Source organism: Bos javanicus, chromosome X (genome assembly GCF_032452875.1).
Source record: "Bos javanicus breed banteng chromosome X, ARS-OSU_banteng_1.0, whole genome shotgun sequence".
Lineage (NCBI taxonomy): Eukaryota > Metazoa > Chordata > Mammalia > Artiodactyla > Bovidae > Bos > Bos javanicus.
Window position 1 is genome coordinate 58732691 of NC_083897.1, and position 26073 is coordinate 58758763.

The window sequence follows — 26073 nt, forward strand, 5'->3', positions numbered from 1 at the left end:
AAGCTCTGTATGGGAAATGATGCTGGATTTTGGTTAACAGAGCAGAAGGAGTTTCCATAGCACCACCTCTCCTGAACACCGCTTGCTCAAAAATAAACAAGACAAGCAAGAATCACACTTGGAACTTTATTTTGTCATTATCTCATGTCATGCTATTTCTTCAGCCAGGGAACTGCATCTTTTCCTTTTCTCCATACTCACTACTGAGGCAGTTGTTTTGCTGGGGGATCAGTAATCATTCACATACAGTTGGTGTCTGAATTCAATAATTCTGTGCTTTCTTGGTGTATAGGAAGTGTACTTGGTGTATTTCCTACCTATGTGTAGGAAATCAAAAGCAGGTATGTGTTGGGTATGGCACAAAGAGATGACCTAAAAGACCAAAACTCTAGGCAGATCAACAAAAGGTAGTCTCCCACTTACCCATACACTTTTTAAGCCAAATACATATTATATATATAAAATATATATTATATGTATGTATTAAAGCCAAATACCTATATGTATATAAATACATATAGGTATATACATATACACATATATGTATTTGGTTAAACTTACATATATATATATATATATAATATATATTTACTTATTTGAAGAAAACATGTCATGTGTTCAAAAATTAACTTTTCAAATTATTAGAGGAAACAATCTTTTGACAAATGTTTATTGTGAGAATGCTCTGGAGATTTCAGTTTTGTTTTTATTATTATTGTTCTACTTGTAGGAGATAGAGGTCCACTGTGAGTCTAGACTGCTGGACTCACGGAACACAGAGTCCAGAGGAGTGATCAATAAACTTATCTTTGCAATAAACTTGCTGTTTATTACAAGTTATGCCTCTGCAGACTCAGATGATGAGTCTTAGTTGAACTGGGGAAATTGAGACAGCTTACTAGAGTGATCAGGGTGGTGCTAGCGGTAAAGAACCCACCTGCCAATGCAGGAGACCTAAGAGATGTGGAGTTGATCTCTGTGTCGGGAAGATCCCCTGAAGAAGGGAATGGCAAACCACTTCAGTATTCTTGCCTCGAAAATCCCATAGACAGAGGAGTCTGGAGGGCTATAGTCCATGGGTTTGCAAGAGTTCGACATGACTGAAGCAACTTAGCACAGCACAGCACATCACTAGAGTCATCAACATTTTATTACCAAATGAGATGGCTATCCCTATTGGCCCTGGAGATCTACACTCTACCTTCCCCACATCTGTGCGTTGGGAGGCTGACCTTTACACGTGGTACCCCTAGGCTCCCTTTCCCTCTGTCTTCCAGCTGTATGTGGTCACTGGGAGGCACAAGCAGGAGATGGGAGACCAGGAAGAGGAAGAGCTCAGGTTGTTTATTTCTCCTATACTCTTCCTCCCTGGCAGTATTTGTGGCCGTGGCCATATTTCTCTACAATATTAGTTCCCATTGGACAAGTGCTAGTCCATGGCTCCCAGTCTTAGAGTTCCAGTATTACTATTCCTCCTCTCCCTATTTGGGACTAGGTGTGGTAAAAGCTTTGTGTTGGTTACTTCTGCATCCACTGCTGTTTCCTTAATCCTGTTTGCATCCTTTAAATTAGCAGTCCCCAACCTTTTGGGCACCAGGAACTGGTTTCATGAAGACATTTTTCCGTGGACCAGAAGTAAAGGGGATGAAACACATTACATTTTTTGTATAGTTTATTTCTATTATTATTATATCAGTTCCACCTCGGATCATCACACATTAGATCCCAGAGGTTGGGGGCACCTGCTTTAAATATACCCTTCATTTAACTCTATTCAGTCAACTCTTTCAGGTGGAGTGTCTACTTCTTCCTGGGGTTCTAATCATCATCAAAAAATGTCCCAGCCAAATTTGCTAGGGGTTATCTCTCAACTGGGTAACAGAGATGAGTTAAGACAACAGGCTGGCTCAGTACTAGGGATCTTACTTAGTCCTGGGACCTTGGTTATGCCCTTTCTGGGTAGAGATAATGAATGACTTCACATATGTGTGTGCTAGCTCTCCAAGAGAATATAGCTCTTTGAAAGAGAAAACCATGGTTCTATAAAATCACAAGGGACTAAACACACAGGACAGGTGGATATGCTGTACTACAGAAAAGCAGTGTGCCCAGTTCATGTTCACCACTTCATGGCAAATAGATGGGGAAAATGGAGACAGTGACAGACTTTATCTTCTTGGGCCCCCAGATCACTGCAGATGGTGACTGCAGCTGTGAAATTAAAAGATGCTTGCTCTTTGGAAGAAAAGCTATAACAAACCTAAACAACATATTATAAAGGAGAGACATCACTTTGCCGACAAAGGCCCATCTAGTCAAAGCTATGGTTTTTCTAATAGTTATGTACAGATGTGAGAGTTGGACCATAAAGAAGGCTGAGTATCAAAGAACTGATGCTTTCAAACTGTGGTGCTGGAGAAGATTCTTAACAGTCCCTTGGACTGAAAGGAGACCAATCAATTCTAAAGGAAATCAACCCTGAATATTCATCAGAAGGACTGATGCTGAAGCTGAAGCTCCAATACTTTGGCTACCTAACGCAAAGAGCCAACTCATTGGAAAAGACCCTGATGCTGGGAAAGATTGAAGGCAGAAGGAGAAGGGGGTGACAGAGGATGAGATGGTTGGATGGCATCACCAACTCAATGGACATGCATTTGAGCAAACTCTGGAGATAGTGAAGGACAAGGAAGCCTGGTGTGCTACAGTCCATGGGGTTACAAAGAGTTGGACATGACTTAGTGACTGAACAACAACAACAACAAATGTTCCATAGAACCCAGATTGGAAAGGAAATGTTTCCATTTGGTGAGTGGTACATGGTCACTTTGAAGATATAAATCTGGTGTGTTCATTTATGAGTCTCCAGGCGGGGAAATGTTTGAGATCAACTCCATGGGAAAAGCTCGACATAAATCGCAAAGGACAACTTGAAAACTTCTGCTTCCAACTTATTTGAACTGAAAACATTGGATCAACCTGCATTTTTGGGAGGTGCCAACAGCTCAACTCACGTCTGTGATATCATTAAAAGCCACAGTCCTATCGTCCCTTGTCTATGTTATTTTACTGTTGAATATCTTGACGACTGCTTGTTTGTTCACTCTCAACTGGTGACTGTGCCCCTGGGTGCACAGACTTGGATGATCTTGCTCATTCATGTGGAAATCATCTACATGACAGCAAAAATGGAGTTCTGGGACCAAAACCAGTGGCACAGATGTGAGCAATCAGCCAATATTAAGAGGGGAAGCAGATTTGTGCAGTGATCCAGTTTAGTAAGATGTGTTGGTTTTAGCCAAATTGCTTAATAAGTGCTGCTGAAAGCTGGGTAAAATAGTTAGTCCGACTGATCCTAGGGTCTCTGTGTTTTCCTCTGTCTGAGGGAGCCCTGCAAGTCTGAGTACTGCTGCTTTTATAGGTACTGTGGTGGTTTCGTCGCTCTGTCATGCCTGACTCTTGTGACCCCATAGACTGTAGCCCACCAGACTCCTCTGTCCATGGGTTTTCCCAGGCAAGAATACTGAAGTGGGTTGCCATTTCCTTCTCCAGGGGATCTTCCTAACCCAGGAATGGAACATGGATGTCCTGCATTTCAGGTGGATTCTTTATTGACTGACCTACTCGGGAAAGCCTCTTGTAGCTACTACTAGAGCTATGAGGTACTAGAGGTTGGATTTCTAGAGTTCCTACCCTGTGCTGAATTTAGCCCTGGGGCCTCTGAGAGGAACAGAAGACAAAAGTCTGTGCTTTCAAGGAGCTAGATAAGACTCAGTTAAGTTCAGTTCAGTCGCTCAGTCGTGTCAACTCTTTGCGACCCCATGGACTGCAGCACGCCAGGCCTCCCTGTCCATCACCAACTCCTGGAGTTTACTCAGACTCATGTCTATTGAGTCAGTGATGCCATCCAACCATCTCATCCTCTGTCTTCCCCTTCTCCTCCCACCTTCAATCTTTCCCAGCATCAGGGTCTTTTCAAATCAGTCAGTTCTTGGCATCAGGTGGCCAAAGTATTGGAGCTTCAGCTTCAGCATCAGTCCTTTCAATGAATATTCAGGACTGATTTCCTTTAGGATGGACTGGTTGGATCTCCTTGCTGTCCAAGGGACTCTCAAGAGTCTTCTTAAACACCACAGTTCAAAAGCATCAATTCTTTGGCACTCAGCTTTCCTGATAGTTTAATTCTCAAATCCATATATGACTACTGGAAAAACCATAGCTTTGACTAGATGGACCTTTGTTGCCAAAGTAATGTCTTTGCTTTTAAATATGCTGTCTAGGTTGGCCATAACTTTCCTTCCAAGGACCAAGTGTCTTTTAATTTCATGGCTTCAGTCACCATCTGCAGTGATTTTGGAACCCCCAAAATAAAGTCTCTCACTGTTTCCATTGTTTCCCCATCTATTTTCCATGAAGTGATGGGACAGGATGCCATGATCTTAGTTTTCTGAATGTTGAGTTTTAAGCCACCTTTTTCACTCTCCTCTTTCACTTTCATCAAGAGGCTCTTTAGTGCTTTTTCACTTTCTGCCATAAGGGTGGTATTATCTGCATATTTGAGGTTATTGATATTTCTCCCGGTAATGTTCATTCCAGCTTGTGCTACATCATGAGAAATGCTGTACTCTGCATATAAGTTAAATAAGCAGGGTGAAAGTATACAGCTTGATGTACTCCTTTCCCTATTTGGAACCAGTCTGTTGTTCCATGTCCAGTTCTAACTGTTGCTTCTTGACCTGCATACAGATTTCTAAGGACACAGGTCTGGTATTCTCATCTCTTGAAGAATTTTCCACAGTTTGTTGTGATTCACATAGTCAAAGGCTTTAGCATAGTCAATAAAGCAGAAGTAGATGTTTTTCTGGAACTCTCTTGCTTTTTCAATAATCCAGCGGATGTTGGCAATTTGATCTCTGGTTCCTTTGCCTTTTCTAAAACCAGCTTGAACATCTGGAAGTTCATGGTTCACATATGTTGAAGCCTGTCTTGGAGAATTTTGAGCATAACTTTGCTAGCGTGTGAGATGAGTGCAATTGTGCAGTAGTTTGAACATTCTTTGGCCTTGCCTTTCTTTAGGATTGGAATGAAAACTGACGTTTTCCAGTCTTGTGGCCACTGCTGAGTTTTCCATATTTGCTGGCATATTGAGTACAGCACTTTCACAGCATCATCTTTTAGGATTTGAAATAGCTCAACTGGAATTTCATCACCTCCACTAGCTTTGTTCATAGTGATGCTTCCTAAGGCCCACTTGACTTCACATTCCAGGATGTCTGGCTATAGGTGAGTGATCACACCATCATGATCATCTGGGTCATGAAGATCTTTTTGTACAGTTCTTCTGTGTATTCTTGCCACTTCTTCTTTATATCTTCTGCTTCTGTTAGGTCCATACCATTTCTGTCCTTTATCTTCTACTTCTGTTAGGTCCATACCATTTCTGTCCTTTATTGAGCCCATCTTTGCATGAAATGTTCTCTTGGTATCTCTGATTTTCTTGAAGAGATCTCTAGTTGTTCCCATTCTATTGTTTTCCTCTCTTTGCAGTGATCACTGAGGAAGGCTTTCTTATCTCTCCTTGCTATTCTTTGGAACTCTGCATTCAGATGGGTATATCTTTCCTTTTCTCCTTTGCCTTTCACTTCTCTTTTCAAAGCTATTTGTAAAGCCTCCTCAGACAACCATTTTGCTTTTTTGTGTTTCTTTTTTTTGGGGGGTTGTCTTGGTCACTGCCTCCTGTACAATGTCATGAACCTCCGTCCATAGTTCTTCAGGCACTCTGTCTATCAGATCTAATCCCTTGAATCTGTTTCTCACTTCCACTGTATAATCATAAGGGATTTGATTTAGGTCATACCTGAATGGTCTAGTGGTTTTCCCTATTTCAATTTAAGTCTGAATTTTTCAATAAGGTGTTCATGATCTGAGCCACAGTCAGCTCCTGGTCTTGTTTTTGCTAATTGTATAGGGCTTCTCCATCTTTGGCTGCAAAGAATAGAATCAATCTGATTTCGGTGTTGACCGTCTGGTGATGTCCATGTGTAGAGTTTTCTCTTCAGTTGTTGGAAGAGGGTGTTTGCTATGACCAGTGCATTCTCTTGGCAAAACTCTGTTAGCCTTTGCCCTGCTTCATTCTGTACTCCAAGGTTAAATTTGCCTGTTACTCCAGGTGTTTCTTGACTTCCTACTTTTGCATTCCAAGGCAAACCATTCAATATCACACTAATACAATGCCCTGACCAATAATGCTGAAGAAGCTGAATTTGAATGGTTCTATGAAGACCTACAAGACCTTCTAGAACTAACACCCAAAAAAGATGTCCTTTTCATTATAGGGGACTGGAATGCTAAAGTAGATAAGACTAACATACAAGAAAATCAATCAACACCATGCACTATATGCAATAAGGAGCTAGAGTTTGTGGTACAGACCCCAAAGACTCCTGGGAGATTAGAGATGGAAAAGAGAGGTAAGCTGTCAACAGAAGGTGCTCCTTAATACATCATGAATAGCTGGAAGAGAGGGAAGGGAACAGGGGATAAAATTTCTTGGAGTAATTGAGTCGTGAATCCTGAAGCTAAAGAGATTGAAAGTCAAAAAATATATGTACAACCTTAGGTCAAGGGGTCAAGGGGGTGGGGCAAGAAGAGAGCCAAGGGGATGGAGACGTCTACTGGAAGCAGCAGACTCATTTGGAGGAATCTGGACTTATTCTCCTAAGCAACAAAGGCCCCCAAAAGACGTGATCGATTTCTAGAAGTTCTCAGGCTCTTTTGGCCACAAGTTGGACGGTTGGACGCAGAAGTGTCCAGCTGGACTCTGGGGTGGGTTCCAGCTCAGAATGGGAATCAGCCTCTGCTTCACAGGATTCATTTCTTCCGGCCCCCATTAAAAAGAGATTGCAGGAGGAAGGGTGTGGCACTATTGTGAGCTTCAAATCCTCCACTCATATCTGGTGAGGCTGGATCCACAGGATAAATGGAAGATGTGACCTCTAGTTTGCTAGTTTCCATTCTTTCTAACTGTGGTGCCAGAAAAGACTCTTGAGAGTCTCCCCGACAGCAAGGAGACCAAACCAGTGAATCCTAAAGGAAATCAACCCTGAATATTCATTAGAAGGGCTGATGCTGAAGCTGAAGCTCCAATATTTTGGCTACCTGATGCAAAGAACTGACTTATTGGAAAAGACCCTGATGCTGGGAAAGATAGAAGGCAGGAGAAGGGGATGACAGGATGAGATGTTTGGATAGAATCACCAACTCAGTGTACATGAGTTTGAACAATCTCCAGGAGATGGTGAACAACATGGAAGCCAGGCGTGCAGCAGTCTGTGGGGTCTCATAGAGACAAACACAACATAATGACTGAACAATAACAACAATCATCCATTGGTTCCCTCAAGACACATACACTGAGTGGAGACGCGAATATAGCCATGAGAATATACCAGGGGATGTCATAAGAGAGTAACCAACCCCATCCACCTCTTACTTCTCCAATGGCCTATTTCTGGGATTTTGCAGACTCTGCAGTTGAATAAAAGGCCAAAATTTGATGGCTGATTTGTTGATATGTGTAACAAATACAAGGTAAGTGAGTCTTCTATTCACCAAAGCCACAAATGTACACTAGATCTGGGGATAAAAATGAATCAGATGATAATATTTCTGAGGGCAGAGCCAGATGCCTTTTTTTTGTATTCCCATAGTAGAGTGCTACCACATAGCAGGTACTCAAGAAAAATACCTGTAGATTGGCACAAAGCAATTTGAACTCCCTTACCTGATCTTAGATGATTATGTAGTATAACACAAGAAGCTGTTAAGTCAAGACTTAACTAAACTGTTTTGATATGACTCAAAAGAACCCCTTAGAGGCTGTTAGAAAGATAAAAGCGGGCTCTAGGACTTCCCTCACATGGAGGAGCTCCACTTTTTTTCTGTTCTACATGCTGAGCTTCCACACAAGATTTGGTTCTTAAGGTTGAAAACCACTGCTAGAGGCAAACATAGCCCAGGTTAAAGATTAAATATATAGAGAAGCACTGAAGAATAAAACTAAAAAGTGATAGTACCAAGTTCCAAATACTGTACTTTAAAAGCTGGAGAAATGTTACCATGCAATATCCATTAGGCAGGATAAGTAGGGATATTGAGTAAAAATGCAGAAACTCAATAAAAAAGGGGGGATTGGGCTGGATGGAATGGGAAAAGGACATGTCTGTGAGCTCCAGACTCCCCACTTATCTCCAGCAAAACCAGGTCCTCAGCATGAAGGGAAGAGGTTGTCTTCAAGTGATCTTTGGAGTAGCCATCAGCAAAATGAAAAGACAACCTACTGATGGGAAAAGATATTTACAAAAACTATGACTGATAGGGGGTTAATATCCAACACATATTAACAGGTCATAAAACTCAATATGAAAGAAACAAAAAGCCAATTAAAAGATGGGCAGAAGAACTGAATAGATACTTTTCTAAAGAAGAAAAGTATCTTCTTTTCTTCTTCCATCTCCATGTGCCAGCAGGCACATGAAAATATGCTCAGCATCACTAATCATCAAGAAATGCAAATCAAAATCACAATGAGGTACGACCTCACACCTATCAGAATGGCTATTCTCAAAATGAACACAAATAAACAAATGTTGGCGAGGATGTGGAGAAAAGGGAACCCTCCTGCACTATTGGTAGGAATGTAAAGTGATGCAGTCACTGAGGAAAAAAGTATGAAAGTTTCTCAAAAAAATAAAAATAGAACTACCATATGATTCGGCAATTCCATTCCTGGGTATATATATGAAAAAACCACCAATTCAAACAGATATACATACCCCAATGTTCATAGCAGCATTACTTACAATTCTCAAGGTATAGAAGCAACCTGAGTATTGGATGAATAGATAAAGAAGATGTGATATATATAAAAGGAATACTACTCAGCTGTACAAAAGACTGAAATTTTGCCATTCGCAGCAACATGGATGGACTTGGAGGGCATTATGATAAGTGAAATAAATCACAAAGAAAAAGCAAAATACTGTATGATGTCAATCATATGTGGAATCTAAAAAATACAACAAACTAGTGAATATAACAAAAAAAGCAGTGGACTCTCAGACCTAGAGAACAACCAGTGGTTACTGGTGTGTGTGGGGGGCACTAATTTTAGGGGTTGGGAGGGTGGGAGGTACAAACTGTTGGGCATCAGATAGGCTCGTGGAAATATCGTACAACCTGGAGAATATAACCAGGATTTTGTAATAACTACAGATGGAAAGCAATATTTAAAATTTGTACTTAGAAGTCCAAAAAATCTAAAGGGAAATTCACTTGGGAATAAGGCTGAAGAGAACAAATTATTGAAATTAAATGTATTAAAGTATCAGTAAGTATTTTTCTATCTAATTTCGTGTACCTTCTTAATTTTCTGATAATGAGGATATATGTGTTCTCATGTGGCACTGTCTTCACACTTCAGAACCAGTCCCTCATTCCCAGTGAACGCTGCCCTCAACCTAGAAGACCCAACTCCTTTTGTCTAAGATATTGATGGTTTTTTATGCCTGTACATATCTCTGCATCCCCAACTATATGATTTAGCGCTCCCCATAACAGAATCCCAAGGAAAGTGTGGGTGAGCACTGCTCTTCAAACCTTACCAAGCACATCTCAACACTTAGCCCTGATCATGCATGCCTGAGACAGGATGTGGTTAACACCAAAATACTTGAGCTATGAGGCAGAAACTAGAAGTTGTATTAAAATTGCCTCTATGGAATGGATAAACAACAAGGTATAACCCAGGGGAACTATATTCTATATTTTGTGATAAGCCATCATGGAAAAGAACATGAAAAAGAATATATACACATGTATAACCGAATCACTCTGCTGTGTAGCAGAAGTGAACACAATCTTGTAAATCAAGTCTACTTCAATAAAATAAAATTTCAAAATGCTTCTATGAACACACTCACCGGAATTCCATTGATGCCAAGAAAGCCGGGAACACCCATGGGACCCTAAAAAAAACAGTAGGAATGTAAGAGATGGTCCAACTGATCTCCATTAGATGAGGCAGGCTTGTTCATGTAGTTAATGACCTAAGTTGTTAAGAAGTGTTTTGTACCCCATCTTCCCCTCCCCCCACACACATCACATCACCTTGCTGTCTACTACACTTCCAAGTGATCACTAGCCTTTACCTAAGGTCTTAGGCAGTTCTTGTCTTAGACCATGTGGTGTCAGACCTAAAAATAAGGCTCAATATTATATGGTGCCTTGACATCTGGGAAGGCTACATGTGGGCTTGCTAAGTCTTTGCAATCCTAACTTACTAGGTTCCTCTGTCCATGGGATTTTCCAGGCAAGAACACTGGAGTGGGTTGTCATTTCCTCCTCCAGGGGATCTTCCTGACCCAGGGATCAAACCCATGTCTCTTATGTCTCCTGCATTGGCAGGCAGGCTCTTCACCGCTAGTGCCACCTGGGAAGCCCTGGGAAAACTGGGAATGCCTCAAAGGGCATTTTGCTCCTGATGAGATCTCTCAGGCAAACAACTCTCTTTATCAAATATACCGGGCACAGTTCCTGCTTGTTCCTGAGTTGTAGGTTTCAATTCCCTGCTGACCCAATTAATTATTCAAACAAGCCAGGCATATCCTCCTTCAGGAACCTAGGGACACTCACCCTCTTGACATGGCAGAGTGTGCCTCCCACAGCCCTTCTGGTTTATTTTGTTCCAGAGCGAAAGTACTGTGTGGCCCTGCACGGCATGTGATGTCCTCTTCCACTGTGCTGTGAGTGCATGTGACTTATAAACCTGTTGTTGATCTCTTCTGTCCTGTGCCAGGTGTCACATGCTTGGCCATCTGCAGAATCCTAGGGTAGGAATCCTGCTCTCACCAATGCGGTAAATAGGAGGTGATTAATTGCTAACCTCAGACAGCCAGCTGCCATGACATGACCAATCTCCTTTCTTGCATCTCTTCCCCTACATTTGTGGCCCAGCTGGTTTCCAAGCATTCTGACCCCTGGCGTCCCATTCCCCTTGTTTGGATCCCTCTGCTGCCCTGTTGATTGGCCTTCTGATCCATCTCCAGCTCAAACCCTCTGGACTTTTCCACCACGGTGATCCCACTTATCTGGCAAATAGCTGATATCTTGACTTTCTGACTTGCTGGCTATGGGATTCTCCCTAGAAATGGGAGCATATCACCCATCCTGCCTATTATTAAAGTGTGTAGCCTGGCACCAAAGTATGTGCAATTAGTATTCTTTTCATGAATAGACAGCTGAGGTTTAGAACCTTTCACCTTCATACCCATGGTCCAAGAGTCAAAGGAAAACTCAAGCTTTGGTGCTCTTACCTTATCGCCTTTTGGTCCATACGGTCCCAGCGGGCCTGGGGAGCCCCTTTCTCCTTTTAACCCTGATAAACCACTAGGGCCAGGAAGTCCTTGAGGACCTGTTGGACCTTGAATTCCAATTGGTCCTGGTCTCCCCTGAGATGGACAGAAGGAGTACAATTAGTCAACAGAGGAGTTACCATCCCCACTTCCCATTTTCCCATGCACAAAGAACACTGTCATCACTCCACTGAATAATTTTGGCTTAGAGACCTATGAAGCGTGCCAAAGTTCCAGACACGGATCAGAAGAGGCTATTTTAGGGGTTGCTAAGCTTATTTGGATAGAACATATTTTATAAGCACATTTAATAAGATTCATGTGCACCAAGATCCTTCAACTTTGTACTTCTTAGGAGATTAGTTATTCAGGCTGGATAATATTGTCCTCTTCCTAGTTAATGCCAGGTCATCCATCAGACTGTCAAAAGAGCAAATGAACAGAACTCTGGAGAGCATTGGAACGTTTTCGAACTCACATCCAAATGGCCAACGTGCTTGAGCTAAAGTTCAGAGATGGCTGCGCCCATAGAACACTGCCTTGGGGGGCCACAGTGAAGAGAACCCAGAAACCCCCAGCTGACAACCTGCCAGCTCACCTTTGTCAGCCGTTCCCAGAACTCCAGGACTGCAACTGGAAACAGACACCCACAGCGAACACACACATTGTTTATCTGCCCCCTCTGTGTCTCTCTTCTTCCCTTTACTACCCCCGCCATCTGTACAGTGTTGAATGTGTAAAACCAAAGAAGGCTGAGAATATCCATTAAGTATCAATTATGATAGCAAGAGGGAACAGCCTGAGGATTTTGAATGCCCTATTTATAAAGCATCTGTAACAATTAAGTCTGAGAGTTCAGGCTGACATTTTCAAGCTGATTGAGATGCAGAATTAACCCCAGTGGGTGCAACTAGGCTACCTAGGTGGGCTAGGCTACCATTTAGCACAAATCCCAGTAGGGACTGAATTTTCTTGGCATAAAAATGAAAACCATTAGTAATATGCATTAACTCTCAGAGAAAACAACATCATATCAGGTAGAAAGCCTATTTTCATAAACGCTTCCCATTTCTGTCCCTCAGCCCCTTTACTTACTGTCTGCAATTTCCTACAGTCCTGTGAAAAACTCTGAGAAAAGTGCATTAAATGTGCTCTTTACTATTCACCTTCAAGGTTTACTTTTGAAAGGGCTGAAAAGAGGACAGACGCTTTATGGGGTGATTAGAGTCACGTACTGGACACCCAAGTGGCCGCCAGCTGTGTGCAGATTTTGGACTAAAATTTCCAAAGTCTACCAGGTCGACAAAGACCTGGGACTCTTGTCAAGAAGTAAAAGATGCTCTTCCCCAGGCAATTTAATTCTCTGGGTGTACCACCTACCACGCAATCTTTCCAACACAAACCTAGAGAGGGTACTAGGCTGCAGAGCACTTAACTTAGGCTTATTTCTGGGAATGATGGGATGGGAGTTGAACTTTTAACTTCTATGCTCTAACCTCCTGCTGCTGAACTTTTGTTTATGGTGGTTCTCTTATTATTCTTAAAATTTTTCACTACACATACACAACTCAAAAGTAATAGAACACTTTAAAAAATAGTGCTGGGCTGCTGTTGAGGATTAACAAAGTCTAAAATGTCGGCCTAGCTTTCAAGACTAATGTACACAAAGCTATAGCAAACAGTTCAAGTCCGGAATGGAGGATAAGTGCTGCAGGAACACAAAGGCAGGGTTGACCATGGAGGGTTTGTGGAATGCTTACATTATGTCCATGATGGGGTGGGGGGGTGGGGGCAGCCACTGGCCACACTGGAAAGGCTGAGTGGGCCCCAACTGAAGTAGGCCTGGAAAGCAAGGCAGGGAAGTGGAAGACTTGATGTGACAGGAAATAGGGAACCCTTAGAGGTTTGGGGACAGGGTAGGTGGGAGGAAGGCAGTTTCAATGTTGAAACTCATCAATGAGTATTTAGGAGAACGTGCATGTGTGTGTGTGTGAGAGAGAGGAGAGAGAGCATTAGGGCCAGGGCAGCCTGCCTGAGGCTGGAACAAGGAAGACAGATAAGAACCAGCTGTTGGGGGAGGAAAGGACTGGTTGGTGGGAGGGTGAGGCTTGCCGAGACCATGTTATTACTAGCAAAGGAGATGCATGCAGTCAGGGTACTGAATGCTTGATCCAAATCTGAGCCCTGCCCAAAGCTTTCATGCATCAAGGGCTAAGAGGTGAGAGCCTGATAAACTGTTGAGCTGCTACCAAGAGAGCAGACTGTGGCATGGCCCAATTCCCATCTTGCTCACGGCACTAGAGCCCAAGCGGTGCCTGGTGTGTGCACATGGGCTAGCCCATGCCAGGTCCCTTGCCTTGGTGAGTGAGTGCATGCTCAGCGAGAGTAAGCAAAGAGACATAGGAGTGAGGCAATTCTCGGGCTGCACTTAATAGGAAATATGATTCCATCCAGAAAAGGCTGGGTTCCATGGCCCACTCCCTGTCTCTTGTCTGGGAGGGTGTGTTGAATCGACCACAGTCACATAGCTGACTCTTCCGTTCTAGCCAGAGAGCTTAAAGTAGGGCTCTTAAAGAGCTCATGGATTCTTTGAGTTTGAATTATTTTTCAAAAAGGGCATTTGAAATGGTATGGAAGGTGTACTTCTGAGCTGGTCCTGAGTTTCAAAACCTTCAGGTGGAAGCAGGGCCTTGGGGATGACTTGACACCTCTGAGGCACTGCTGGCCCAGAACTGCCTCTTTAGGGTGGTGCCAGGGCCCCTGGAGCCTGAAGTTCTGGGATATGAGGCAAGGAGCCTTACCATCCCCTGAGCCTCCTTTCTTTCATACAGTGGCACAGAACACCATGAACAGACGAAGATGGCAAAGAAAAAAAATGAAGACATGTCTTTCGTGGGCTGTTTTGTCAGCCGTCTGTTGTTGCTAAGTTGCTTCAGTCGTGTCCGACTCTGTGCGACCCCATAGACGGCAGCCCACCAGGCTCCCCGTCCCTGGGATTCTCCAGGCAAGAATACTGGAGTGGGTTGCCATTTCATTCTCCAATGCATGAAAGAAAAAGTGAAAGTGAAGTCGCTTAGTCGTGTACGACTCTTAGCGACCCCATGGACTGCAGCCTACCAGGCTCCTCTATCCATGGGATTTCCCAGGCAAGAGTACTGGAGTGGGGTGCCATTGCCTTCTCCGGTATGATATTTCCCTTGTCTCCAATGTATAGGCTTTCTGTCACCATGCCCAGTGTACTGCTGATGCTTAATACTAAATCAATGATGGGTTTTTTAGTTGGTTTGCCTTACTCCAAAGAAGCTATCGGTGGCACTTTTTCACAATGGCCAGCAGAGGGCAGTGTGAGAACGTAGAGGCTTCAGATAAACAGGTGGATGTGTGGACCTCTCCCACTACAGAGAAAAAGAAATACCAGTGTCAGAGAAGTCACAGAATATTCTAGCAGGAAGGGCCCTTAGAGACCATTCCATCCAGGGTCTATTTTATACTTGGGGGAAAAAGGAGGCCGAGAGAATGGGAAGGACTTGCTTAGATCATGTAGGTAGTGAGAAACGGCATGCGACTCAAATTAGACCACCTGCTGCCAGTGCGTGGCTCTCTCCCTGTTTTCCAGTGGCAGATGTCCTGGGGGGGTAGTTGAGGATGCCCCCCTCACCCCGAGCCCGCCCCTGGGACTGTCCCAATCACTAGGCTGCAGTAGCCAGATGCTCACACCTCATTTCTCTCTTCCTAACTGATCATTTCACAGAACCAATCTGAAATACCATCACTGTTTGGATTGCTAGCAGAATTTCAATGGGCTTGGACCAATGCCTTGCCCTGATACATGTCATATATTTTGGCAAATAGACCCAGACAGGGCAGAAGGGACTCCTCCAAGTCTTTCCAACCAGCTCTCCTGCCTCCATCTGCTCCAGATTTTAAATAAGCACATCAGGGTCAAATTCTCAAGAGTGGCCTGGGACTTGTGCATAAGGCAAGGAACCGCAGCTCGGGGCTGACTTCCTCCTGCTGATCACAGTGGGTTGGGGTCAGTGCGTAGTTTAATTTTACCTTTGATCAGACCACACCCAAGCCCCAGCCCCAGATAACTAGGGTAGCCGACCCCAAAATGGGTCTGCATATAAAGAGGTACACTTATGCAGAAATAGCATCTTGGAACATTAAAAGCACATGCCTCTGACCAGGTAGAACTGTAAAACTAAGAGGAGGGTGACTTTTCATTCCAAGGCCCACTTCTGCCTTTTCATCTCTCCCTCAAGGTTCCAGTGTCCTTCTCTCATAAAATTAAAATTTGTTCCTAAGTAAGAATCTGAAACTCATTCCCACTGAAGCATAAATGACTGGCAACAACTTAGAGCTTTACTTCTCCCCAGGGGTTTTGTATTTTAATGGAGAGCAAAGCGTTAAGCTAGGGGATTCAAATTATATTTATGAAGCGCAGAAGGGAAAAGGGGTATGCACACGCTTTCTTAAGGATCTGGCTATACTGCTAGAAGTGGTGCAGTTGCTGTTAGGTGGTATCATGGTGCAGGCTCTGGTGTCAGATCTTACTGCCATTTAATAGCTCTGGGACCTTGGGCAAGTGATTTAACCACTCTGAGTCCCTAAGGGCTCCAAGCAGTAATAACTCTAGTGTAGGGTTATGGGGTGGAGAAGGCAATGGCACCCCACTCCAGTACTCTTGCCTGGAGAATCCCATGGACGGAGGAGCCTGGTAGGCCGCAGTCCATGGGGTCGCTAAGAGTCAGGCATGACTGAGCAACTTCATTTTCACTTTTCTCTTTCATGCATTGGAGAAGGAAATGGCAACCCACTCCAATATTCTTGCCTGGAGAATCCCAGGGATGGGGGAGCCTGGTGGGTTTCCATCTTTGGGATCGCACAGAATCGGACATGACTGAAATGACTTAGCAGCAGCAGCAGCAGAGTTATGGGGAGCATGTGAGTCAGTGAATGTAACACATGTGGTGGATAGCATGAACATACGAATGTATCCATTTCCTTTCTTCTTTAAGGCATGTTTATGGCAAAAGGAGAAGTTATAATTGGGTTCTTAAAACTCTTTTTATTAAGTAAGAGATGCACTGACATTATTCAGAAACTCTCTGTGGGACAGAAATGTGTTCCAGGAATGAATGGGCACTCCATATCTGGGAGAGTATTTCCCCTCTTAGTACTGGTGACCTGGTTATCTTGAGCACTCAGCTCTTCAGTATCTGCTCATTCTCCTTGTAGACCTCATCCACAAGGTAATGACTCCCCAACCTGAACCTCCAGACCAGAGTTCTCTTCTCAATGTGCCAGATCCTTATAGCCAATGAATTAGCAGACTTGTTCACCTGGATATTCCAACTCAAATTCAACATGACTAAAGCCGAACCTATCATCTTTTCCCCAACTTCATTCCCCAAAGCAGATTCTTCCTTCTGAGTTAACGGTACTAACTCTGTAAATGGCGGTTCATCTACAGAGTTGATAAAGCCAGAAACCCAAGGGTCCTCCATGACCTCTCTCCCTTATCTTCTATATCCAATTCACCAGCAAGGACTGTCAATTCCACCTCTAAAATATAACTGAAATCTGTTCATTTTTGTCTACTTTGATGGTCTTAGTTCAGGACTTCCTCATCTCTCCCCTAGAATGTTGCTACAGCTTCCCAAATGGTCTGCCATCTTCTAATCTAACTTTATTTTCTCCTGGCATTCTGCCTCAGGGTTTTCGTACATATCTTTGTTTTCCTGGTTAGCTCCTATTTATCATTCAGGCTCCAACCAAGACATTAGCTCTTCCAAGGAACCTAACATGATTACCCTTCCTCCACAGAATGGACTAGGTGGCCTGTTTGTGTCCTTACTCCCCAAAAGATTGACCTCCTTGAAAACAGGGCCTGTGTCTTACTTTCCATTGAGTCACTTGTGGTAACTACAGTTCCTCATATATAGTGGGTGCTCAGTATTTTCTGAATGGAGAAATGAATGAATGAATACACACACCAAGAAGCCAGTGGCTCAGGTATATCAACATCTTCTTTGGAAGTCTGGATGGCTACACTAGAGTATAATTAAGAGCCATCTGATCACAGAACTACAGAAGAAGACTTGCACCAGACTTAGGAAATGATCCAGTTGAGGATGGAGAAGTTGAAGCTCTCAGAAAGGGAAAGGGACCAACTCAAGTTCAGAGTTTACATAGCAAGACCAGAGACAAGGAACCCAGTGAGGAGATTGGGTTCACTGGGAGAGAAATAATGATGACCTGAACTAGCAAGACAAATTTAAGAGATATTGTAGAGCCTAAAAACGATAGGACTTGATGCAAGATTGGAATAGGTGAGTAAGACAGAGACAGGTAGGAAGGAGGACTCCCAGTTTTCTTTTTGAACTTTTATGTTGTACTGGGATATAGTCGATTAACAGTGTTGTGATGGTTTCAGGTGGACAGTGAAGGGACTCAGCCATACATATTCATGTCTGGACTCCCAGTTTTCTTGATTGGGTGACTGAGTGAATCTCTTCACTGACATGAGGAAGCCTAGGGGAGGAAGAATTTTGGATGGAAGATGAGGCATTCACATTTGGAGAGGTGAGGATTAAGATACCTATGGACTGTCTCAAAAGATGTTCAGAACCTACTTCTGCCTCTAAACTGGAAGGGCCGAGAGGACAGGGAGCTCAGTTGACTTTGTCCTGGTATCTCTGGGAGATTCAGTGTCTGGTGTACAGTAGACCCTCAAAACATAATTGTGTGGAAAAAGCTCAACTGTGGAATGAATGAAAATAAAGAACTAAATGTGCACTTGGGAATCTTCGAGAAGGCCACTTCCAAGTCTTATTAGGAGCAAAATGAGATTAAAAGACTTTGCTGCCAACCTTCAAAATCCCTGGTGGCCTTTGGGAAAAGGGTAGCAGAAATCCCTGACCTCCAACCTGGGACCATGTGGCTTAAATTCTACAACTTTTCCTTACGTTTCAACTGGAATTCCCATTTCAGCTATGAGGCCATGGCAGAGGGGGTGCAAGAACTTAACAGACTCTGGCCTAAGGAGATGGGCTCTCCCTCCTAGCCACAAAATATGTGGTAAGAAGGAAACCATCAGTGATATCCCCCAAAGGCAGATTACTTAAGAACCTTCAGAACATGCTTCCTTTCACCATTCCTTTGGGGCATCACAATACACTTGTGACAGAGGTGGCGGGCACCAAGCTGGAAAAGCAATTAGTCAATGGGGCTTATGAATTTCACACAGCTATGCAGTGGCAGAGGGAGTATCAGGGCCGCCCCATCAACTCTATGCTCCTTCTATTGCAACAAACAGAAATAGCCACCCAGAGAGCCCCAAAGTCCACTCTTTGAGTAACAGCACTAATGGGGCTTCCCTGGTAGCTCAGCTGGTAAAGAATCTGCCTGCAATGCAGGAGACCCTGGTTCAAATCCTGGGTTGGGAATTTCCTCCAGAGAAGGGATAGGCTACCCGTAACTCCAGTGTTCTTGGGCTTTCCTGGTGACTCAGATGGTAAAGAATCTACCTGCAGTGTGGGAGACCTGGGTTCAATCCCTGGGTTGGGAAGACCCCCTGGATAAGGGCATGGTAACCCACTCCATCATTCTTTCCTGGAGAATCCCCATGAACCGAGGTGCCTGGTGGGCTACAGTCCATGGGGTCTTAAGAGTTGGACACGACTGAGTGAATAAGCACAGTGCACAGCACAGGAGCATTAATGGGCTAGTGTTGTCTGCAGAAGTAAATAAGGGAGAAAGAACACCAGTAGGTGAAGAATAGATCTAAAGTATGGCAGATAAAGACATATACAGACATCCATTTGATGACCGAGGAAGCCCTGGTTCAGCTTGATAATATTAGCATCATCTACGCTTTGCCAGCATGAGCAGTGACCCTTCCCGTCTTCCAAAAAAAAAAAAAAAAAAAGTGCTTGGTGTCTACCAAAGAATGAACTCCCCAAATTCTCAGTGTTCTGCCTAGCTGAGAAGCAGTATCAGAGTCTCAGCCTCAACACCCAGATGAAAACACATTTATTTTCTAGTTCTGAGGCAATAATCAGTGTTTGAAGCAGCCAGCCCAGGCATGAAGACATGCGTCTACATGTTTTGTTTGCAAAGACACACACACCCATCTCATTGGCTGCTGTCAGCATGTTGAAATTTTTGGAAAGACACCTCCCAGAGCACTAAAGTTAACTCTTTCTGGGCAATATTCTGCATCCCTCACTTCTATCTGTTTATTCACATTTCTCTTCTAAAAGATAAAAATCTTCTTTTTACCAGGCACATACTAAGTGCCTCTCATTTAACCTGTTTCCTTTAATCCTCTTAACAGCTCTAACAGGTGGATATGCCTCTTACAGATGAGGAAACTGAAATTTAGAAAGGGTAAGGAATTTGCTTGAGAGCACCCAGTAAGCAACTAGTGAAACCAATTTTGATGATATCAAATCCTCTGCTGCTTCTACCTAGTTTATATTGCCTCTCTGCATAGAATAAAGCTCTGAAAGTAGAAACACAAACCCACTTGAAGAAGGGCAGTAAGAGCTACTCTGGGCAGAAAATATTTCTATTTTCATTGATACTGGGACAAGTTATTTTAATTTGCCCAGTCTTTTCACTGGAACAGGTACTATTTCATAGAAACTCAATAGAATTAATAAATTAGGTGATAAAATGCACTTTAAGGAATAGCACACCTTACACCTTAAAAAGATGGAAGATTACTTCTTGTTTAATAATTGAAGTGGCTTTGTTGATTGGTCTGTCATCAGTGGAGATTTTTCTAGGTTCTTGTAGACAAATTCTGATGTGTTATGAGTCCCTTATGCTAGCTTATTCAGTTAGGTGTGGACAGGGAAATACAGGCAGAGTATACTAATTTGATCATTGTGATGAGCAGAAATTGGTGATTTTGCTTTAAACATGTTGTATTTTTCTTTGCCCTTGTGGAATGCTGCTGCTAAGTCACTTCAGTCGTGTCCAACTCTGTGTGACCCCATAGATGGCAGCCCACCAGGCTCCCCCATCCCTGGGATTCTCGAGGCAAGAACATTGGAGTGGGTTAATTGTTAAAACAGGATGAAGCAGAGATGTCTGCTAGATAGAGACAAATAAGTTGATGAAAAATTTTCAGGTCTCCCCTTTCTCTATAACATATTCCTAAAATCACATCAGAAACCAGAGAACGTTTTTCTTTTGTGATAATAATATAATTGGGATGGTCAAGAACCCCCAAATCCAATGGAAATATGACCAATAGTTGGCCACAAAAATTAAAAAAAAATAACCAAACACCTCTGTAACCATTACAAATGGTTGAATGAGCCCCCATAACCCTTCAAATATACATGCAGATTATACAGAGCCCCACCGTATGATAAAGTATGTGGTAAGTTTCCAGACCACATGAGGAAATAGATACAGCTCTATCTACTTAGGATGAATTTAACTTAAAACCATGAATTTTTCCATGCATTGGAAAAATATGAAATAATTAACTATAATTTAGTTTTCCATCTTAGAATTTGAAGGGCAACTTCTGTATGATTTGATGGCACAGGTCTCTAGTAAACAGAAAATTCACCTGCTTAAAGCAGAATCATAAGATTAAGGTTTTATTCCCTGCTCTCACTTTCTAACTGTATGACCTTGAGAAAGTCAATTCATCTCTCAGCCTTAGTTTTCTCATCAGAAAAATGGGCCTATTTGCCCTACCTATTTCTTGAATTGCTTTGAGCATCAGTGGAGACAATGTATGTGAAAATGGGCTGAGGGTTCATTCCATTGACTAAGCTTTGTTTTGGGGGCAAAAAACCCTAGTAACTAGACTCCCAATTTTAAAAAATCCATTTGCTGGGCTCATAGGGCAATAAGCTCTTAAAGAAATAAAAGCTCATGAGGAGGAGATTTCAGTAGGGAAAAAATGGAATGAAACAAGGAGCAGAATGTAAAGCTGTGAAAGGTAGGAGCAAACTGACTGTCCACACAGGGCTGTCGTTATAGTGTAGAAAGGATGTGAACCTACTCTATTATCCTATTATTGTAGTTGAAAAATATGTAGTTTATTTTAAAAGACATGGTTTAATTACAACCTGGAGCTAGTCTTTTTCATTTTTTTTCTAGCAAAACATAGCCATGGTTTTATAATTAAAAAATCAAAGTGAAACAGGCCTTGCCAGAAATTCACTTTATAGAAAATTTTCTGTAGTATATCTCAGTTCAGTTCAGTTCAGTCACTCAGTCGTGTCCAATTTTTTGTGACCCCATGAACCACAGCAGGCCAGGACTCCCTGTCATCACCAGCTCCAGAGTTTACCCATACTCATGTCCACTGAGTCGGTGATGCCATCCAACCATCTAACCCTCTGTCGTCCCCTTCTCCTTCTGCCCTAAATCTTTCCCAGCATCAGAGTCTTTTCAAATGAGTCAGCTCTTCACATCAGGCGGCCAAAGTACTGGAGTTTCAGCTTCAACATCAGTCCTTCCAGTGAACACCCAGGACTGATCTCCTTTAGGATGCACTGGTTGGATCTCCTTGCAGTCCAAGGGACTCTCAAGAGTCTTCTCCAACACCACAGTTCAAAAGCATCGGTTCGTCGGCAATCATTTTCTTTATAGTCCAAACCTCACATCCAAACATGACCTTTGGAAAAACCATAGCCTTGACTAGACGGACCTTTGTAGACAAAGTAATGTCTCTGCTTTTTAATATGCTGTCTAGGTTGGTTATAACTTTCCTTCCAAGGAGTAAGCATCTTTTAATTTCATGGCTGCAATAAATCACCATCTGCAGTGATTTTGGAGCACCCCCAAAATAAAGTCAGCCACTGTTTCTAATGTTTCCCCATCTATTTGCCATGAAGTGATGGGACAGGCTGCCATGATCGTAGTTTTCTTAATGTTGACCTTTAAGCCAACTTTTTCACACTCCACTTTCACTTTCATCAAGAGGCTCTTTAGTTCTTCTTCACTTTCTGCCATAAGGGTGGTGTCATCTGCATATCTCGGGTTATTGATGTTCCTCCCAAGAATCTTGATTCTAGCTGGTGCTTCCTCCAGCCCAGAGTTTTCTCATGATGTACTCTGCATATAAGTTAAATAAGCAGGGTGACAATATACAGCCTTAACATACTCCTTTTCCTATTTGGAGCCAGTGTGTTGTTCCATGTCCAGTTCTAACTGTTGCTTCCTGACCTGCATACAGGTTTCTCAAGAGGCAGGTCAGGTGGTCTGGTATTCCCATCTTTTTCAGAATTTTCCACAGTTTATTGTGATCTACACAGTCAAATGCTTTGGCATAGTCAATAAAGCAGAAATAGATGTTTTTCTGGAACTCTCTTGCTTTTTTGATGATCCAATGGATGTTGGCAATTTGATCTCTGGTTCCTCTGCCTTTTCTAAATCGAGCTTGAACATCTAGAAGTTCACGGGTCACGTACTGCTGAAGCCTGGCTTGGAGAATTTTAAGCATTACTTTACTAGCATGTGAGATGAGTGCAATTGTGCAGTAGTTTGAGCATTCTTTGGCATTGCCTTTCTTTGGGATTGGAATGAAAACTGACCTTTTCCAGTCCTGTGGCCACTGCTGAGTTTTCCAAATTTGCTGGCATATTGAGTGCAGCACGTTCACAGCATCATCTTTTAGGATTTGAAATAGCTCAACTGGAATTCCATCACATCCACTAGCTTTGTTCGTAGTGATACTTCCTAAGGCCCATTTGACTTCACATTCCAGGATGTCTGGCTCTAGGTGAGTGATCACACCATTGTGATTATCTGGATTGTGAAGATCTTTTTCATATAGTTCTTCTGTTTATTCTTGCCCCCTCTTCTTAATATCTTCTGCTTCTGTTAGGTCCATACGATTTCTGTCCTTTATTGAGCCCATCTTTGCATGAAATGTTCCCTTGGTATCTCTAATTTTCTTGACGAGATCTCTACTCTTTCCTATTCTATTGTTTTCCTCTATTTCTTTGCATTGATCGCTGAAGAAGGCTTTCTTATCTCTCCTTGCTATTCTTTGGAACTCTGCATTCAAATGGGTATATCTTTCCTTTTCTCCTTTGCTTTTCACTTCTCTTCTTTTCACAGCTATCTGTAAGGCCTCCTCAGAGAGCCTTTTTTCTTTTTTGCATTTCTTTTTCTTGGGGATGGTCTTGATCACTGTCTCCTGTACAATGTCAGGAACCTCCGTCCATAGTTCATCAGGCACTCTGTGTATCAGATCTAGTCCCTTAAATCTATTTCTCACTTCCACTGTATAGTCATAAGGGATTTTATTTAGGTCATACCTGAATGGTCTAGTGTTTTTCCCCACTTTCTTCAATTTAAGTTTGAATTTGCCAATAAGGTGTTCATGATCTGTGTCACAGTCAGTTCCCAGTCTTTGTTTTGCTGATTGTATAGAGCTTCTCCATCTTTGGCTGCAAAGAATATAATCAGTCTGATTTTGGTATTGACCATCTGGTGATGTCCATGTGTAGAGTCTTCTCTTGTGTTGTTGGAAGAGGGTGTTTGCTATGACCAGTGTGTTCTCTTGGCAAAACTCTACTAGCTTTTGCCCTGCTTAATTCTGTACTCCAAGGCCAAATTTGCCTGTTACTCCAGGTGTTTCTTGACTTTCTACTTTTGCATTCCAGTCCCCTATAATGCAAAGGACATCTTTTTTGGATGTTTGTTCTATACGGTCTTGTAGGTCTTCATAGAACCGTTCAAATTCAGCTTCTTCAATGTTACTGGTAGGAGCACAGCCTTGGATTACCGTGATACTGAATGGTTTGCCTTGGAAACGAACAGAGATCATTCTGTCGTTTCTGAGATTCCATCCAAGTACTGCATTTCAGACTGTTTTGTTGACTATTGATGGCTACTCCATTTCTTCTAAGGGATTCCTGCCCACAGTAGTAGATATAATGGTCATCTGAGTTAAGTTCACCCATTACAGTTCATCTTAGTTCGCTGATTCCTAGAATGCCAACGATCACTCTTGCCATCTCCTGTTTGACTACTTCCAATTTGCCTTAATTCATGACATTCCAGGTTCCTATGTAATATTGCTCTTTACAGTATCAGACCTTACTTCTATCACCAGTCATATCCACAACTGGTTGTTATTTTTGCCTTGGCTCCATCCCTTCATTCTTTCTGGAGTTATTTCTCCACTAATCTCCAGTAGCGTAATTGGGCACCTACTGACCTGGGGAGTTCCTCTTTCAGTATCCTATCTGTTTGCCTTTTCATACTGTTTATGGGGTTCTCAAGGCAAGAATACTGAAGTGGTTTGCCATTCCCTTCTCCAGTGGACCACATTCTGTCAGACCTCTCCAACATGACTCGTCCATCTTGGGTGGCCCCACACGGCATGGCTTAGTTTCATTGAGTTAGAAAAACTGTGGTCCATGTGATCAGATTGGCTAGTTGTATCTAGTCCATTAGAAAAGGGATACTTGTGGCATTTTTCTTTGACATAGTAAATTATCCATCATTGATATACTGTACAACCTTTGGTCCAATACTAAGCTGGTGTGAGTGGATTGCTTCTGGATCAATGTTGGCTTCCTCAAGCCTATAGTGAGAAGTCATCAAGTTTTGGGAACAAACGGTAACAGGGAGGAACCAATGACAGCTCCTTAAACGGAAGGAGGAAATGGAGGATAGGATCAAAGGAATCTCCTGCTAAGATCCCCTTGCCAAAGAACTCAGGGAGCTCAGAAAAGGGAGGAGAGGGCAGGGGAGGGAGAGGAACAGCTTACTCACATAGTCTCCATGCTGCCTTCCTGTAAGCCCACACCCCTGCATTCATTTAGATCCAGAGGAGCATTCATTTCTACATGCATGTAGATAAAGAGGTGTTCCAACTCCAGTACACATGCCCACAGGCACAAGAGACTGCTAAAATGGTAGGACTTGCTGGTACTCTGGCATAGCCTACCCTACACCTCTCAGTCAGCCATGGATTTGAATTCAAGAAGATGCGATGTCTTACAACTCACTCTGCCAGCTGGATGCAATAGCTCTTGTAGACAAGCCCAGACATGCACAGGCCAAGAGGGGGTCTAGAGGGAGAGGGCTGCACATTTCTGATCTCTTTTCCTTTTATGTAATGGACAATGGGAAGCTGAGATGAAATCAATCTCTGTGTGCAACAAGAAAGATGGGCTGATGAAGGTGGAGGATGGTGTGGTGCAGGTGACAAATAGAAGCTCTAGTGTGTGCCTGTGAGCTAAGTCGCTTCAGTTGTGTCTGACTATTTGTGATCCTATGGATTGTAGCCCGCCAGGCTCTTCGGTCCATGGGATTCTGCAGGCTAGAATACTGGAGTGGGTAGTCATTTCCTTCTCCAGGGGATCCCCACCCAGGGATTGAACCTGCATCTCCAGGATTGCAGATGATTTTTTACCACTGAGCCACCTGAAAAACCTTAGTCCCACTCTGGTGCTCTTTCTGCTATTTTATCTCTCTTTCTTTTTTAAGAGACTGGTCAATTCTGGGTTCAAAATTCCCACAAAAAATGTACCTCCACACAAAACTCTGGATCTGGAGCTTATTGAATCCTTTAGACTTTCCCTTCATCCTTCTTGCTGCCCAGTGGCACCTTTATTAACCAATTAAGTAGATGCACAAAGGATAGAGAACTCAACCTGCTTGGTTGCCT

General features: G+C 42.9%; 1 protein-coding gene across 3 annotated transcripts in view; it reads right to left on the minus strand.

Moving 5' to 3' along the window:
* The window catches only part of COL4A6 (collagen type IV alpha 6 chain), a 338917-nt gene that overhangs the window by 61065 nt on the left and 251779 nt on the right, over positions 1 to 26073 (minus strand). For 2 of the 3 annotated variants that reach the window (XM_061409398.1, XM_061409395.1), the window contains exons 4-5: positions 11373 to 11507; positions 9981 to 10025 (exon numbers count right to left, since the gene is read on the minus strand). In XM_061409398.1, coding sequence (XP_061265382.1) covers positions 9981 to 10025; positions 11373 to 11507 — 180 coding nt within the window. The remainder of the gene's footprint in view (positions 1 to 9980; positions 10026 to 11372; positions 11508 to 26073) is intronic. The other variant, XM_061409397.1, reaches the window with a different exon arrangement.